Genomic DNA, 16,760 nt, shown 5'->3' on the forward strand with positions numbered 1-16,760 from the left:
TAAAAGCCAATACTGGGACTTTCTTAGATCCTTCCAAGCCACTTGACTCAGCAATGGTGAAAATTCGAGGAGAGCCCGTCCCGCCAGGCCAATCAATGACAAAGATTAGCTGGAGGATCCTAGGGCCCCAGAGTCCGGGAGCTGCTCCTGCTCCAGGGTGATGCTGAGGCTACTCTGGGATGTCAGGGCTCCAGTCAGGAGAAGAGCAGGACAGAGAAAGCTGCTCGCAAAACCAGCATGAGGTTCTCCTCCAACTCTGGACTCAGTGCTCCGGCCGAGCTCAGCTGGGAGCTCCCGGGAGCAGGGGTCCGACTCAGCGGCGACTGCCAAACCGCCTTATCACTGGGAAATGCCACACCAGTGGTTTCCAAAGAGGGCACCAGGGGACCCGCAGCCCTTAGGGAGCTGACAACTGTGTGGTACATTCCAGGTGATTTGAACTCTGGAGAAAATGCGGCAGCAAACTGTTAAGAAAGCCTCCCTTTGTGCAAAATTTAAAATAATGCAAATCTCCCCTTTCAAGTATTCAAATGTGTCTAGAATTGTATAATCGCAAACCCACCAGCTGAAGGCGTTGTAAACTGGGCTTTCTGTGCCACCGTAGCTGGTGAATAATCATACCCTGCCCTTTGTCCATGCTGCGGGAAATCGGTCTTGAATTATTCACGTCGTGGATGTCACAGGAGCTTAAAGAATGGGTACTATGTGTGAAACACAACCACCCTGATGTGAAAACAGGCAGCCGTGCTCAGACGGGCTCTCAGCACGTAACCAGCACCCCATGAAACACTGGGGGAAGGGAGGGCGAAGGGAGATGCTGGCTTCAATCAGGGACCAGCTAATTACAACCCACAGGCCAAATCCAGCCCCCCTCCTGCCTGTGAATAAAGCTCTACTGGAACATCGATTTAGGTATTAGCTGCAGCTGCTTTGACACAACCATAAAAGGGGCCGTGGCCTGCAAAGCCTCCAGTATTCACTATCTGGTCCTTTACAGAAAAAATTTGCTGATCCCTGGTTTAAATCAAGTCAAACAAGTTTCTTTCCTGCAGGACTTCTTAGGAGCCTTTGGAGTATTATGTTTGGACAATGTGACTCTCCACACAAGGGATTTCATTAGATGGCAAAGCTCTCTTCCCTGGGTATCTCTCTTCTCTGGCCGGAGCAGCACTGGCCACACGGACCCTGCTGTGGTCTGAGCAGGGCATCCTGGAGCTGGGGGGGGGGGGGGTTGGCCAGTGAGTTACCCCAGTCTGGGTAATGAAGAGGAGGGTCCTGAGGTTCCCAACTGCATATTCATCCATCCTGCTGCCCCTAACCATGATCTCAAGGACACCTCAGTCTCTGTCCCCCCAGACTTCAGCCCCCCCACTCAGCGTAGCCAGCAGGAAAATGCAGCCCCAGGCAGCAGAGTAAAGGCCGCCCATTTGGAAAATGACCACAAGCAGAGCCCTGGGTGGCTCAGTTGGTTAAGCAACTGCCTTCGGCTCAGGTCATGATCCTGGAGTCCTGGGATCAAGTGCCGCATCGGGCTCCCTGCTCGGCAGGGAGCCTGCTTCTTCCTCTGACCCTCTCCCCTCTCGTGCTCTCTCTCTCTCTCTCTCTCGTTCTCTCTCTCAAATAAAAAAAAAAATTCTAAAAAAAAAAAAAGCAGAGCCCAATAGGATGAAGCTTAGAGCTCAGGGTCAGCCTTTCTGCCCAGGGAGTGTTGCAAACCGGAAACATTCACCGGGAGCACCCTGCACACATGAGTCATTGCTCTTTTAAATCAACAAACAGGCCAGCAGACTGAGACACCAGCTCTGTGCCCCCTGCATGGCTTGCCCACCCAGGGCCTCGGTCCTGCGTCTCCCGGCCCTAGGCCACGGAGCTGGTAAAGCCCAGGCAAGTGGGAGCAGCTCCCCTTCCTCCAGCCTCAGCCCGCAAGGCATCGCGGCCCCTCACTGCCCCGCTCATCACTCCCTGCTGCACCCAGGGCCGGTGCCCGCGTCCCGGCTCCAGGCAAGGACAGCATCATGTCACGGGACGCCCACTGGCATGTGTGACAGTTAGCCCTGCTTTCCTCAAGAAGCTGATGTTAAGCAACAGGTCCAGGGCCACCCTGCCAGGAAGTGGCAAGGGAAGGGGTTTGAATCCAGGCTCTTGACCTCTCTTAACCTCTTCCTGGGGGAAAAAGAAGATGCTCAGCATGTGGGCTGTGAGCTGTCCTCTGATGCTGCTGCTGAATCATTTCCTCCCGCTGACCCCACTGCGTGCTGCGTTAGAGCCCCAGGAAGGGCCCGGCTGGCGCTGGCTGCGTGGGCCTCCCGGGGACAGGCCCTCCGGGGAGGCACTGATATCAGCCTGTCTCAGTCTCCGTGGCCTGGCCCGGAGCCTGGCACGTAGTAGGTGTTCAGCAAACCACCGCTGAATAAACACACAGCAAGTGGCTGTTTGTGACTGAGCGAAATACTCCATGGTAACCGGCTCTCCTCCCTAATCCATGTTAAAAGACAGAATGAAGCTCTCCCAGTATTTGCATGCTCACAATCCATCTTGAAATAGAAATATGTTCCCCCAAATTCCCCACCGTGTCTGGCTCCAGAGAACTTACACGATTGCAGACTTCAGCTTCAAGATGGAACATGTCGAATTCTGACAGCCAGAAGGAGAGGAGCTCCTAAGACGTTCAAAAGTACGTCAGGCGACCCGACAGCCCCGCCAGCCCCCAGGGAGGAGGTCAGGACGGGAGGCGGAGGCTTCTGTCGTCTGGGCCCGTGGAGCTTGAGCTGCTCACCTGGGGCTCGGGCTTCCCCAGGAGCCGATCGTTCTTTCCTGTAGCCCCAGAAGTGATGCAATAAACCTCATGATTATTGATGGTTCTGCTACTGTGGGTGTGGGCTTCTGGGCCAGGGATTAAACATCTTATTCAAGATCATCTAACGGCCTTGGCCGAGAGACAGACATGAACAGAGAAAGAAGGATGAAGGACACACACCACACACTTAAAGTTGGTGTCCCTGGAGGACAGGCTCCTGGATGACTTGGGTGTCAGAAAGCAAAAGTTCATGTGCCACCAGGGGGCACAGCTGCCCACCCCCGATGGGGCTGCTCGGGGCAGCTGCTGGGGCGTGAGCGGGACCGGAGACGGGGGTGAGCGAGTCTGCCCTGGTGTTCGGGGCTAAGGAGAGGCCTGGAAAGCGGGGGTGGACATTAGACCAGGGGCAGGTGGTAATGTCCCCTTGCTAGTCTGGCTGGGGGCGGGAGGACATCTGTGACCGGGGCCACTCACCCCCTGGGTGCCCATGGTGCCCACCACCCGCCGCTCTGCTCATACCTCTCTGTCTCCCTCCTAACTTACAGGCAGGATCCGAATCTGAATTCTGTCTCTCTCTCTCCTATGCCCATCCCAGAACCCGATACGGAGGAGATGCCCAGAGAAGGCATGGAATAATTATTGGTTTGGGATTGGAAGGATCTGTCCTCAGGAGGCCCCTGGTGCAAAACCAGAAGGTTGATATTTGTGGCTTATGGGTGGGCTCTATCCTTAGAGCAAGATGGCCTGACTTCGAGTTTTATTTCCACCACGTGCTGACTATGACCTTGAAGAAGTCACTTACCCTCTCTGATGTGGAACAGGGAATAATAGTAAAACCGAACTGGGGCGCCTGGGTAGCTCAGTCAGTGAGGCCTCCGACTCCTGATTTTGGCTCAGGTCATGAGCTCAGGGTCGTGAGATCGAGCCCCAAGTCAGGCTCCGTGCCGAGCATACGGCCTGCTTGAGATTCTCTCTCTCCCTCTCCCTCTGCCCCTCCCGCTCATGCTCTCGCTCTCTCTCAAAAAAAATTTTTTTAATTAAAAAAGATAATAATAAAACCAACCTTGCAATACTGTTGTGGGGATTCGATGAGGAATTATACACTAAATGGTGAGAAAGTGCCATTTTTTGTGCCTGCTTTGTTATCATAAAGCCACTGTCTCATCTCGCCTCCATCGTCTCTGCTGACAGCCCTTCTACTTAAAGGAAAAAAAGTACCTGTGGCTGAGGGCCAGTAATCCCCGGCCAGGGAGTTGGTTGTGTGGCATCTCAGGCTGTCAGGGAAAGCGACGCGGAGCTAGTGGGGACAGTCATGCCACGAGGGGGCCGCCACGGAGGACACTTGCCTCCCCCACTCCCTCCAGGAGAGCTCTTTGTCCTGGACTTTATTCCAAGCCATGCAGAGTCCATTCAGACCACCCATTTTCCCTCCACTCTGCCAGCAAACGTCGGGGGGTTCACAGGGCAGCCAGACACCACGCAGGGCCCTGGGGCGACTTCGACCTGTCCCCTGCCCCAGAGGCTCACACCCTACTGGGTGCCGGATGTTGGGACAGGTCCCGGGGCTGGAATGATGGTCAGCATCTCAGAGGCTTTAAGTCTGTTCCTACCCAGCAAGTGCTTCCTCAGTGGAGAGACTGCCACCAGCCCTAAGGAGACCCCTCCAAACCCAGAATTCCAGGAAGCAGGTGAACGGCCGGTATCGCAGTTCTTTTAAAATACATATAAACAACGTCTCCGGAGCAAAGACAAGTATGCATTCCCAGTAATCCTGCATCATCTGTCATCTGTCACCCCTCCCCTGGGCTGGCTGGGACTCTGGGTTCTGTTCCCCGGGTTCCGCTCCTCTCCCAGCTCCACAGTCAGGGCATCCGGCCTGGTCCCATGTGGTTCGTGCTACTTAACAAGCTTTCCAGGCACCTGCCAAGAGCGTTTCTAATACGGGCACATCTGCTCCCCAGCACAACCCTGGGAGGGCAGGTGCCGTCATCACCCCCCTTTTGCAGATGAGGAAACCAGACACGGAGAAGTGAAGGGACCTGCCCAAACTAAGCCAGGCCTTACCTGACTTCTCTCCAGAGGGGTTGGGCTGCCGACGGGTGGCAAAGAGGGGGTCGGCCAGCCGTGGCCACAAGAGCTGAATCCATGTCCATCTGCAGAGCCCCCCAACTTCCCCTCTGTGATCAAGTCATCCTCCTTGAGAAGGGGGGATCCACGCCTCCCCTTCGAGAGCTGACCTGGAAAATGGGGCCCAGTGGCCAGGACAGAAAAAGGTTCCAGAGATTGAAAGGGAATGAGTAGCAAGAGGGGACTCCTCCCCACCTCAGGGTGCTGGAGTCAGCAAACACGAGCAAACACAAGATGCCTAGTGAAATTTTCATTTTAGATAAACAACAAATAAATTTTTATTTATGGTGCATGCAATATTTCCCAGTTCATCTGAAATGCAGCTTTAAGCTGGTGTCCCCTCTTCTCTCTAGCAACCCTACCCCTCATCCCCCAATACTCGCAATAGTACTGGGGGGTCGGGGGAGTTCAGGGTGGGGTTTGGTTCCCAAACTCACAGCCCCTCCCACTCTTGATCCTGGTGACCGAATATAACCACCTAGAATGATCTGCATGATCATGAATAGTATCATCCGATTGGAGAAGGTGTCCTGGATATGGGGCAGGCTGACCTGGGGGGATGGCAGCCCCCATCCTCGACTGCGCAAACCAGCCAGGTCCCCTAATGTCTGAGCCCCCGCTTCCTTCCCTGCAGCTTGGGGCTGAGGAACCTGCCCTTCCTGATCCCAGAACCACTGGGAGGATCAACCCCCACGTTACAATTAGAAGTTCTCCGGTAAAGGTGAGGTGCTATCAAGTCCTACTGTATTATGATATATATTCAGGCCATTTGATAGTAATAAATGAACAGGTTGAATTCCTTGCTTGACTCGGAGGCCCGTCTGGACCTAGCTTCCTCTACGAGCTTAGGTTTCTGCGTGTACACAGAGTTAATGCAAACTCCGTGTTCTGGAGGCCGCTAAAAAAGAAGCCATAGCAAATTTGATTTAGGTACCTAATTCCATTTCAAATGACTTGGGCAATAAATAAACCACTCTCTTTGATTCTTTTAAATCAGCATATTTCAGCAGCAAAGTGACATCTTGGAATCGGCTGTCCTCTCCATCTCGCTCTATTGACCCAGGTGTGTCCACCGTGAAGGGACACCGAGGCCTGGCCCAGGGCCAGGCTGCCGGACTCTGCAAGCACAAGGACCATCTACCACCCACCGCTTAAACCCCCGGTGGGGCGGGCAGTCAATCTCCCCCGCACGAGGCCTGCGGGGGGCTTTGCCTTACTCAGCTCCTCGGCGGTTGCTGGGCGCCCAAGGAGGCCCTCGCGGTGTTGAGTTTGTGGGTCTGTGTGGAGGGTCCTGTAGGGGGACAGGGAGGCTTCGGGCAGAGATGCCAGCCGAGGCGGGACTCCAGCACTGGAATGTGATCAAAGGTCCTGCTCTTTGGCCTGGAGGACCTGTCCAGGCTTCCTTCCTGGGTAGCAGGATACGCCTGGCTCTATGAGTTAGCACGGCCAAGCATCGGGCTCTGGAGTCAAACAGCCCAGATCAGCCCCTCAGCGTTCAGGAAAGTGGGGGAGCTCCTGAGCTCCTCTGGACCCCCGCGGGCCCACCCGGGCAGGGGGGATGAGAGAGGTATGCACACCGAAGCTGTCAGGAGGATGATACAGCACCTGTCAACCATCACCACGCACGGCGGTCCGCTCAGCCCAGCAGGGAGAGAACGCCTCTTCCCACTAGTCAGGACGCCTGGGGGAGTTCAGAGCAACTACACACATGCACGCACACATGTGTACACACACTGACACTCACCCACACACACACACACACTCAGAATCGGACACACATGCACACACATGTCCTACACCCACATGCAGACACAATACACTGACCCATCGATTCAGATACACACACACAGACACAAGGACACACAGACATTCACATAAACATATACACACACGGACACACATACATACGTACACACACATCCCGTCACACAGACCCACACACAACACACCCCTGATAGGCAAAGCAAGGCTTGGATAGGCTGGTTGGATGTGGCCAGTGAGCCACTGCATCCAGCTCTGTGGCCACCAGTCCACACGGACGCCGGCCCCCTCTTTGACCCCCACTCTGTGCCCAGACACCACCCCAAGGTAAGCCATCGGGTCAGGTGAGGATTTTACCTTTCATCATACTTGGTAATAAAAAGAAAGTTGAGTGATTTAAGGGCTTGGTTTTTAGGCCTCTTCAAAATGCCCTTGGGCCACAAGGTTGGATGGAGAGGCTAAGGGTCTGGTCCTGGGCCTGGTCTCCTTCCCAGCATCTAGCCCCACCAGGCCCCTCCCTGCTCTGAGCTGAACCTACCTGGAAAGTTTTCCCAAAGCTCTATGGCTGGCCCTTAAACACAACCAGCAACCAGAAGCCCTTCCCACCCTGGGTCTGGTTGGGCCTCAGTCACAGGAACCACAGAGACCACGGGAACCATGGCACACAGAGACCACAGGAACCATGGGGACCATGGGAACCATGGCACCACAGGAACCACAGGGACAATGGAAGCCATGGGAACCATAGGAACCGCAAGGACCATGGGAACCTTAGGAACTATGGAGACCAGAGAGACCACAGGAACCATAAGACCACAGAGACCATGGGAACCACAGGAAGCACAGGGACCATGGGAACCATGGGGACCTCAGGGACTACAGAGGCCATGGGGTACCAAAGGAACCACAAGGATCATGGGAACCACGGGACCCAGCCACATAGGATCTGCTGCCTCACTTTATGTGAATTCAGGCCAAACTTCTAGGTACCAGAATGCAGTGGATGTGACAGTGCATTACTTCTGAAGCTAGGTCCTGGTTCTCTTAGGACACTCACCTCTGGAGCCCTGAATATCCACTGAGAAAAATCTGACTACCCTGAGGCTGCCATGCCGGAGAAAAGCCCAGGCCATGGAGGAGGCCATGTATACAAACATGCTCCACCCAACAGATGTAGTTGAGGTCCCAGATGACTTTAGCATCACTTACCAGACATGTAATTGAAGATGCCTTCTAGATGGTTCTACACTTCAGCCTTGAGTCTCCACAGCTGGGGCCCCAGATGCTGTGGAGCAGAGACAAGCTGTCTCACCTGGACTCCTGTCTTACAGAATCCAATCCCTGGATGAAATTAAATGACTATCGCTATGGTCACTGGAAGAGATGGACCCCGGGACTTCGCGACCAGCCAGATATAGGGCTGAGGAAGGGGGAGTGAGAGATAACCCCATGCTTCTAGCTCACTTCGGACCTGTGGGATCAGAGATGCCTATGGGTCACTGGCTCGAGGTGTCCAAAGGGTATGGGAGCTCCATGGTGGCCAATATCCATGTCCCTCCCCAAATCATCAAGTTAGACAAGTGCACCTCTGCCCTTTCATCAAAGAGCTCTGCATGCCCCCTTGACATTTTGCAGCAAATCCTCATTAAAATATTGTCCTCCCACTTCAAGGGGGAGGGGATATCAATGCTACCTCTCCATGGGGAGCATATTATAGAATTTGCAGACACATTTCAAACCCACCCAGCCCCTTGGAAGTGTCTCCAGAATGCATGTTCTCCTTCACCCCCTGGCCACCACCTTGGTCTGGGGCCTCTCTAACTCCCACTGAGGCTTTTGAAACAAATTCTTTTTTTGGTCTCCCCACCTCCAGCCTTCCCTCCAGGCCTTCCATCACCAACAAGGATGTTCATAACACAAACAGGTCCAGTCACTTCCTACCTGGACTCCTCAGGCAGAGCCAGAGCCACGGGGTCACGAGTCTGGCTTGCAGCTTGCTTTCCTCCTGCCTGTGTAGCCTCCCTGATGCTGCTCTAGTCACATTGCATCTCAAATCCTCCTCTCTCCTTCCTGTTCTGCTGCCTTTGCACACGCTGGTTTCTCCACCTGCAAATGCCCCATCTTCTTCTAGAGTATCCTAGCAAACTCCTATTCATCCTTCAAAACCCAGCTCCAATCTCACAGCCTCTGTGATGCCATCCTCAACTCGTTTGTGAACAGAAAATAGGAGCAGACTGGGGCACCTGGGTGGCTCAAGCGGTTGAGCATCCAACTCTTGGTTTCAGCTCAGGTCATGATCTTGCAGTTGGGAGATCAAGTCCCACATCGGGCTCTGTGCGCAGTGCAGAGTCTGTTTCAGATTCTCTCCCCGCCCCCTCTGTCTCACTCACTCTCCCTCTCTCAAATAAATAAAATAAATAAATAAATAAATTTTTAAAAAATAAAAATAAAATAAAATTGGAGCAGACCAGAGCCTCTCAATCTTGGCTGCACATTGGAATCATCTGGGGAGCCTTAACATACATTGGTGGTGGGGTGCCACCCCCCAGATGTTCTGATTTAGCAGACTGGGTGCAGCCTTGGCATGGGACCTTTCAATACTCTCCAGGAGATTCTAATGTGCAGCTAAGGTTAAGAACTACTGGCATAGACCAATGGTTCACGGTATGGCTGCACAGGAAAGTCACCTGGGGAGTCTTACAAGACAGCTTTCTCCCAGAGCCCCACCTCAAACCTATGAAATCAGAAGCGATAAGTGTAAGGCCCAGACAATGGCATGGACCCTTTATAAACCTCCCACCCCAGATGATTCTAATTCATAGCCAGGATGGAGAAACACCAGGATACTTCTCGCTTACACTCAAAACATGACATATAGAGCATGCTCAAACCCTCAGTCTAAATTTCAATTTGTAGAAGATGATCTTTATTCTAGAAGTGAACAAGGTCACAAGTCTGTTGGGTTTTTATAGAACATATCACAAGGCACTTTACAATTCTAAAACCAATAAAGGAATGCAAAATATGAATAATTTAAAAATCAATTTCCTACACATAATAGATCCTCAATAAATATTCATTGAACCAGTTAATAAGTCAATCAATCAATACAGGTGTAGTTTTAGAGCTGCCCAAGATACTTCTACATCTCCCCGGTAGACTGTGAGTTCCCTGAGGACAGGCCTGAGGACCCCAGCCCCCAAGCAAGGACATTTGGTGAATGAAGCAATGAATTGACACGCAAAGCAAAAGGGCTCTGAATGCTCTTGGCTATCTCTGTATTTCCTAGGTGTGTGATGAATTTCTAAGAGAACAGAGAAATGCTAGTATGTCATTTTTATTGAAAAGATGACAATGTAGCAATTTAATGATAGAAAAATCACCTTGCCTAGGTTATTGTGCTTCTTTGGAGGCCTGGGGAGAAGCCTAGACATGGCTTTTCAACTCAACAGGAAGCCACAGGCTCACAGCCAGCCCCTGGCCATGCATGGACAGGCTGATCAAGTGCCCACCACAATGTGGTGGCTCAGCCTTTCCTAAGCAGTGGGGATATGACCTCTACTCCATGACCAGTAGAGGGTGGATGATAGAATCATGGCCTGTGCATCACCCCTGTCTTGTGATCTCAGCTGCTTTGGCCCCTTGATTGCAAGAATATTCCTTCCCCAGAGCACCCCACCCGCCCAGTGGTAAAGAGCAATGGCTCTGGGGTCAGACAGAGCAGAGTTCTAAGGCCTGATCCACCACCTGGCTGTATAACTAGGGCAAACCACTGAGCTTCTCTGAGCCCCAGTGTCCCCACCTATAGGATGACATCACTGTAGTACTTGCCCGGAAGGTCATTAGGAGATGAAAATGGAATGATGCCTGCAGAGCTTCATGGAAAAGGGCTTAGAGTTTGACAGGTGACAGTGCAGAGGCCTTGGTAAGCCTTGGTTTTTGCACCTGTAAAATGGGACTGATTACAACTCATCATAAAACCATTGCGATGTACCAATGCTGAGAAGGGCCAGCCATCATGACTGGCCTACACTGGGCCCTCCCTATTAGCTGCCAGCATTAATTTCACCTTTCTAAGATCATGGTTTTTAATAGCTGCCACTTATAAGGATAAGGAGCTGATGCTTCTCCCAGCAAGGGTGTGCTCATGGTTTGTGTGCCGACAACTTCCCAGAGGCTTGGAAAGCTCTCCTCCCACCGCCACAGGCCCCACCAGAAGTCTGCTGCAACTGTGTTCTAATGGGTAGAAAAGCATGTGGTCCAAGGGAGACAGGACAGAGAAGGGAGCTGCCCATCCCCTCGACCTGCTGCTACCAAGGCTGGAGGGAAGAACAAATTCAGGTCCCCGTGTGGAATGAAGGGCCATTTTCGCACATATAACCTTTTTTTTTTTTTTTTTTTAGGGAACACGGGACTCTATTTTAATAAGCAGCTTAGAGATTTTGGCAAACCATATTTCCTACGACAATGGGGTCTCATACAGGTCTGCAGTTCAAAATCCAAGTTTGAAATCTGGGACGGAAGGCATTCTGGAAAATGGAGAATCTACTAAAATCAATGACATCTCATGTTCGATGCTGGAAGGGCTGGGCATCTGTTGGTCTGAGTGTAGCTGGTCTCATGTGAATCCAACTCGGTACACAATCGTAAACACTAAAACATGTCAAGCAAACTACATGGTGCCCAGGTGTCCTGATGAACCTGGACTGCCTTTGCCAACGCTTGGTGGTCTCGTCCATTACTCTGCCTGGAGGTATGGCTTCCTTCAGCACTGTCATGTTCTTTGTCCACCAGGTGGTACCTCGCCCGGAAAGCCACCAGGTGGGCGTAGTACGCTGGCACCGGGATGGACACGGATCGCGTGCAGCGCACGTAGGTGTGACACAGCTAGTAGGTGAGAATCTGCAGCTCGTTGGAAGAGAAACGATTGTCATCCCAAAGCATGCGATAGTGGGAAGGCCTGCTTGTTCCCTGGATGCCAGCATGACTACACAGGTAGAAGTCAAACTCGGTCGAGTGGGTGATGTTCATGTCCACAGTTGTGCCTGCTGGAATGTTTCCACTTTTCCCAACCCTCTCATTCTTGTCGGTGCAGAAGAGCCGCGTGTGGTGCCTTTTCTGTACCACTATGAAAGTGATCCTTGGCTGGTAGTCCTTTTCTAATTTGATACATGCCTCGCGGAAGGCCAGCAACTCATGGTGGAGAACCCGCTGGAACTGGCCCTCGGAGACGCCGTCGCGGTAGAAGATGATGCACGTGGGCTTGAAGCGCGTGGACTTGTAGAGCTGGATGAGGAGCTCACGGACCATGGTGGCCAGGTCCTGGATGATCTCCTGCCGGTGCTGCTGAACCCGCACGGTGGCGCAGTAGCAGTTGGGGTGAGCATCCATGCTGCCCATGACGGCAGCGATGAAAGGCTTCTTCCTGTCCCCAGAGGGTGGGTGAGTGACTTCGGCCCCCAGAAAGATGATGGGTTGCTGAAACACGGGCAGCCTCCCCTGGGGCAGTAGGATGTTGTTCATGCCTCCCAGTTTGACGTTGATCTTCAAGCAGAGGTTGGACAGGGTCTGTGGCGTGGCCCTCTGCACATTCTTCATCTGCACACACTGCGTGGCCATCCCCAGCACCCACATATAACCTGAGCCGACCAAACACCAACCAAACACCTCCTTGCCCTGACCCCCAGAAGAAAAGCAAGAGTCCACAGGTGGCCTTCTTCTAGAACCATCCCAGCCACTGCCTTCTCCTCCATACCCCTGGAGCAACGTGTGGAACAGGTGGGAACATGGGACAGGAACAAGATGCTGGGTCAGAGGGACAAAGGCTGGACCCAGCTGTTCCCAAAACTCCTTCCCAAATGCACACATGAGCCCTGGTACAGATAAGAGAAAGGAAGTCAGAACATTCCTTTGGCAAAGAGAAGCACTGTGGCATCCTCCACCACCCCATATGCACTCAGGCAGCAATGTCCTTGAAGAAAGGTCAGCTGGCCATCTTCTCCCATTCTGCTGTAGGGACAAAAATCAGCCTTCATCCCCAGCCAGAGATGCAGCCGTCCAGCAAATCACAACTTTCCTCAAGAAGTCAGGACCAACCATCCCTGTCCCCCAGGCAGCCCTGTAGCATCCCGGAGTATAGACCCAGAAAGGAGAAAGTGGAGGAGAAAGGTTGGTAGTGTGTCGGGAGGCATGAGCACGGCCAGCTGTGACCCTGGGCTTACCCTCTCTTGCCTGTGGAAAGTGGATAAAGGTCATTCATACTGCTTATTCACCACCCTGGGTATTTCGGGTGCAGGGAGATCAAAATGTGCCCTCACTCTGCAAACTCTGGAGTCCTGGGCAGGAGCTAGTCATCATTCCCAGCCCTCTCTCTGGTTCTCAGGGCATCCCAGGCAGAGGAGGGTAAACTTCAATCTGGGCTCCTGGGAGCAGTAACTCAGAGCAACTCTCTACAAATGTGAAATTTCTGCAGTATCTCTTGTTTGATCTTCAGGGTTCCCACAGACTTTATATTTAATTCATAATATCTTAGTTTATTTTAATAAAATGTTGTTTTGAATTAGTTACCATCTGGGAGATTGATGCATCTGGTAAATCGATGCTCAAGAAAGTTGACCAGGGAGTCAGCCCCCCCGTGCCGCCAGTGAAGGCTGCTTCTAGCCATGAGAGGTGAAAAATCTCAACATGCCTCCCAGCAGGCAAGTACAGTGGCCCCTCCCAGCCCAAGTGGATCTGGGATGTGTTTTGGTGAAACTCTCTGAATGACTTCTTCCCCGGATTAACATGGAAACCAGGCTTCTCGGCTTGGCCTGGAGGAAAGAGCTTTGTGAGAGTCATCTGGACATAGAGTCGGGGGACAATCAAGTCTAGCTACCATTCTCCAAAAAAAAAGAAACTGAGGTCAGCCAGAACCAAGCCATTTCTGCCACCCCGTGGCAATCCCATTAAGTCTGAGTCACAGTGTAGCTGGGAGCCCAAGAGGGGCTGGTCTTGTATGAAGTTACAAGAAAGGGGGGGCTGGCTTCAGGTTGTGAGGAGTGCTCCCCTGCCCACGTCCCAGGCCCAAATGCACCCTAGGAGCAAAGCTGGCCCACCACGGTGGTGGCAAAAGCTCCCTTCTGGGCTGCCAGAAGAAGTCCCAGAGGGCCCAGTTTCCCAGAATATCTGCCTGCATACACCTGTCTCCTGTCTCTCAAGAGCTTAGATCCAGGAGCCAGATGAGCCTGGGTTCAGATCCCAGCACGGAGCCATTGGCTTGGCCATTGGGGTCTCTGGGCAGAGCTCTGGGAAATTACCAGCTCCCTGGATTGCACCCCATAGCCACCACCAAGTAAGCACCTCAGAGAGCTGCAGGTAGCCCACTTGTTACCAAAGAGGGGGGTCTTCTCTGGGACAAGAGGGAATCACATGTCTCTAAGAACCTGCTAGCAGATCTCCCTCTTCCCCTTGTGGAATCCCAATGAGACAGCCATGTGCATCCTCATGAGCAGTGGGGCCAGCCCCCCTCCCATCGGGGTAGGGCCTTAGGCAGAGAGCACACATGGGGCCATGAGAAGGAGGCACCTTTGGGTCCCCAGGGCAAGAGCTGACCCCAAATGTGGCCTGCCAAGAAGCCAGGGTTGGCCGGGACCTCAGGGTCATTCAGCTCAGTATCACTATTTCACTTGGACGTTAAGATGTCATGTTTGTTAATTTGTCCTAAATCAACACAAACCTGTCTTGGAACCCTCACCCAAGAGGAGGGGAAGCAATCCAATGCTATTGTGTTGGGTGGTCAAACAAGAGCTCTGGGAAATTCACAGAGGGGGTCTCGGGTTTTCAGGCCCCAGCAGCCCTCCCTGGGGCCTGGGCATCCAGCCCCTGTGGTTGTGTGAAGGTGGGCAAGTCTGCTGTCTCCGTGCCACGCCTGAGCAGGGGGCCCCTGGACATCCGTGATCCAGCTCTGTGGGGCCCCCAGACAGCCATGCCCTTCCATGGCTACTCCGGGAGATGTGTGGGAAGGGGGACCGCTATTTACAAACCCTGACCCAGGCTGGTTCATGGTCTACTTTTAGAAGCCCACCACTGTGGGACACAGCCCCACAGCTCCTGACTTCCTGGCTTTCAAAACACATGCCTGGGTTCTTTGTTCTCTCTATCCAGCATCTTCTACTCTGGGCCCTGCACCCCGAAAGCTGTTAACAAACCCCAGCTTGCATGGAGAAAGTTCTAGAAGGATATTCACTGAACAGGAGTGGGGCCAGGGAGGGGCTGCTGGGTTTTCTCTATCAGTACTTTGAAAATACTTTTGTGTACTTCAAATGGTTTATTAGTCATCATGTATTACTCTCATTCAATTTTTATAAAGAAATAAAATGAATGACCCTGTTTCTTACCAAGAAGAGCCTGAGGTCATCAGACAGAGGCCAAGGGATCAGGTGTGCTCTCCCCGGCAGGTGGGAGAACGGAGATATTGGTGACCAAGGTTTGATGGTGCATGTTCCTGGCTGAGCCGTTTGCCAGCTAGGGATGCGCGCAGGCTGCAAAGGCCCTCAGAGCTTTGGTTTCTTCCTCTGCAGGGTAGAAAGTAATTGTCCCTGCCTCCAGGTTGCCATGGAGATGAGTGGGCCACTGCGTGCCTCGTGCGTGGTGCAATACGGTGGGCTTATCACCATCATCTTCATCATCATCATGGTGGATCCTGTCCCCAGACTCCATCAGAGACCAGCGTCCCGGGTCGCCCCTAAATAACTCTGAGATCTCGATGGGCTTCTCATCCTCTCTGTCTCTCTTCCTCACCCCCCACCCAGGACTGTCTTCGTGATTGCAAGGCCCCTTGTTCAACATGAAAATGTGGGATGTTTGTGCAAAAACCAGGAGGCAAGTGCCATTAAATTTGCTAAAATACCAGGGCGCCTGGGTGGCTCAGTTGTTGGGTGTCTGCCTTCGGCTCAGGTCATGATCCCGGGGTCCTGGGATCGAGCCCCGCATCGGGCTCCCTGCTCAGCAGGAAGCCTGCTTCTCCCTCCCCCACTCCCCCTGCTTGTATTCCCTCTGTTGCTATGTCTCTCTCTGTCAAATAAATAAATAAAATCTTAAAAAAAAAAATTGCTAAAATACCAAACTTGCTTCTTTCTTCCACGATACCCTCCGTCTCCACTTGTCATGGTGTTTTTATTTGCTATTTAATGCCATTCTAACTACACCATTCAACATCGTATTGTGCAGTGGCAGTTTTAAATGCAAATATAAGGCCATTTAACTCGTATATGGAATCATCGAAATCACACTCTTCATATTTTGCAGTTTGTACGCAAAAGTATTTTCGTCCTTTCCAGAACAGTAGAAACACTGCACTAACTCAACAGTTTTTATGTCGCTCCTTGACATTCCACCCACGCACTGTGCCTTTGCCCTCCTTCTGAGTGAGGAGGACGGGAGGAAAGGGAACCGTGGGTGCCCTGTGTCTCCACTTCCTTCTGTGCCCTCACTTTCCCTGTAAGCAATTGGCTGACACAGGGAAATAACCTGAGTAAGAATAAGAGACAGGGTTCCTTGGTCATTCACGCTCCCTAGAACCCCACTGCCTTCTTTCTGCATTCCAAGCAAGTTCTGGTTTGATTGCAAAGTGTGGCCCTTCGGGGCGTCAGTGCCCTTGCTCACCCCGTCCTTGGTGTAACACACGTGTCTTGTACTCACTTTGAGTCTCACAGAGCTCCTGCGCCTCGGGGGACCCCCTGGAGTTCTGTGCTCACGGGGCTTCAAGAACGCTGTAGGCAGGTAGGACAGCAAGGAATAACTGACACGTGCGTTGACGGACCTCCTCCGCTCCTGCGCAGGCGCCACAATCCCATCAGATTTCACTTGCAAAACACAAGTTCAAAGACAGGATTATTAAAATTTCAAGATGGCAGCAGAAGAGCATTAAGTCAAGCTCCCGCCCTTCTGAGCCCTGGCTCTGCTGTAAAATGGACACAACGTGCCCTTGGCTTGCCTACCTAGGGGCTTGGGGGGGTGCGGGGGGCACACCACGTGCAAGCAAGGTGCTGGAAATGCTCGTGAGCCACAGCTCCCAGGAGAGAGTAGGCCTGCGCCC

The 16,760-nt window shown here is 52.6% G+C and overlaps 1 protein-coding gene across 1 annotated transcript; it reads right to left on the reverse strand.

The window, feature by feature from the left end:
* Positions 1 to 11,338: 11,338 nt before the first annotated feature.
* On the reverse strand, positions 11,339 to 12,319 carry LOC116643934 (protein argonaute-2-like). The gene is given in 1 exon segment (XM_032423015.1): positions 11,339 to 12,319. A coding segment is annotated over 1 exon segment (981 nt).
* Between the last annotated feature and the right edge of the window lie 4,441 nt (positions 12,320 to 16,760).

Source organism: Phoca vitulina, unplaced genomic scaffold (assembly GCF_004348235.1).
Source record: "Phoca vitulina isolate PV1807 unplaced genomic scaffold, GSC_HSeal_1.0 scaffold28, whole genome shotgun sequence".
In the NCBI taxonomy this organism is placed as follows: Eukaryota; Metazoa; Chordata; class Mammalia; order Carnivora; family Phocidae; genus Phoca; species Phoca vitulina.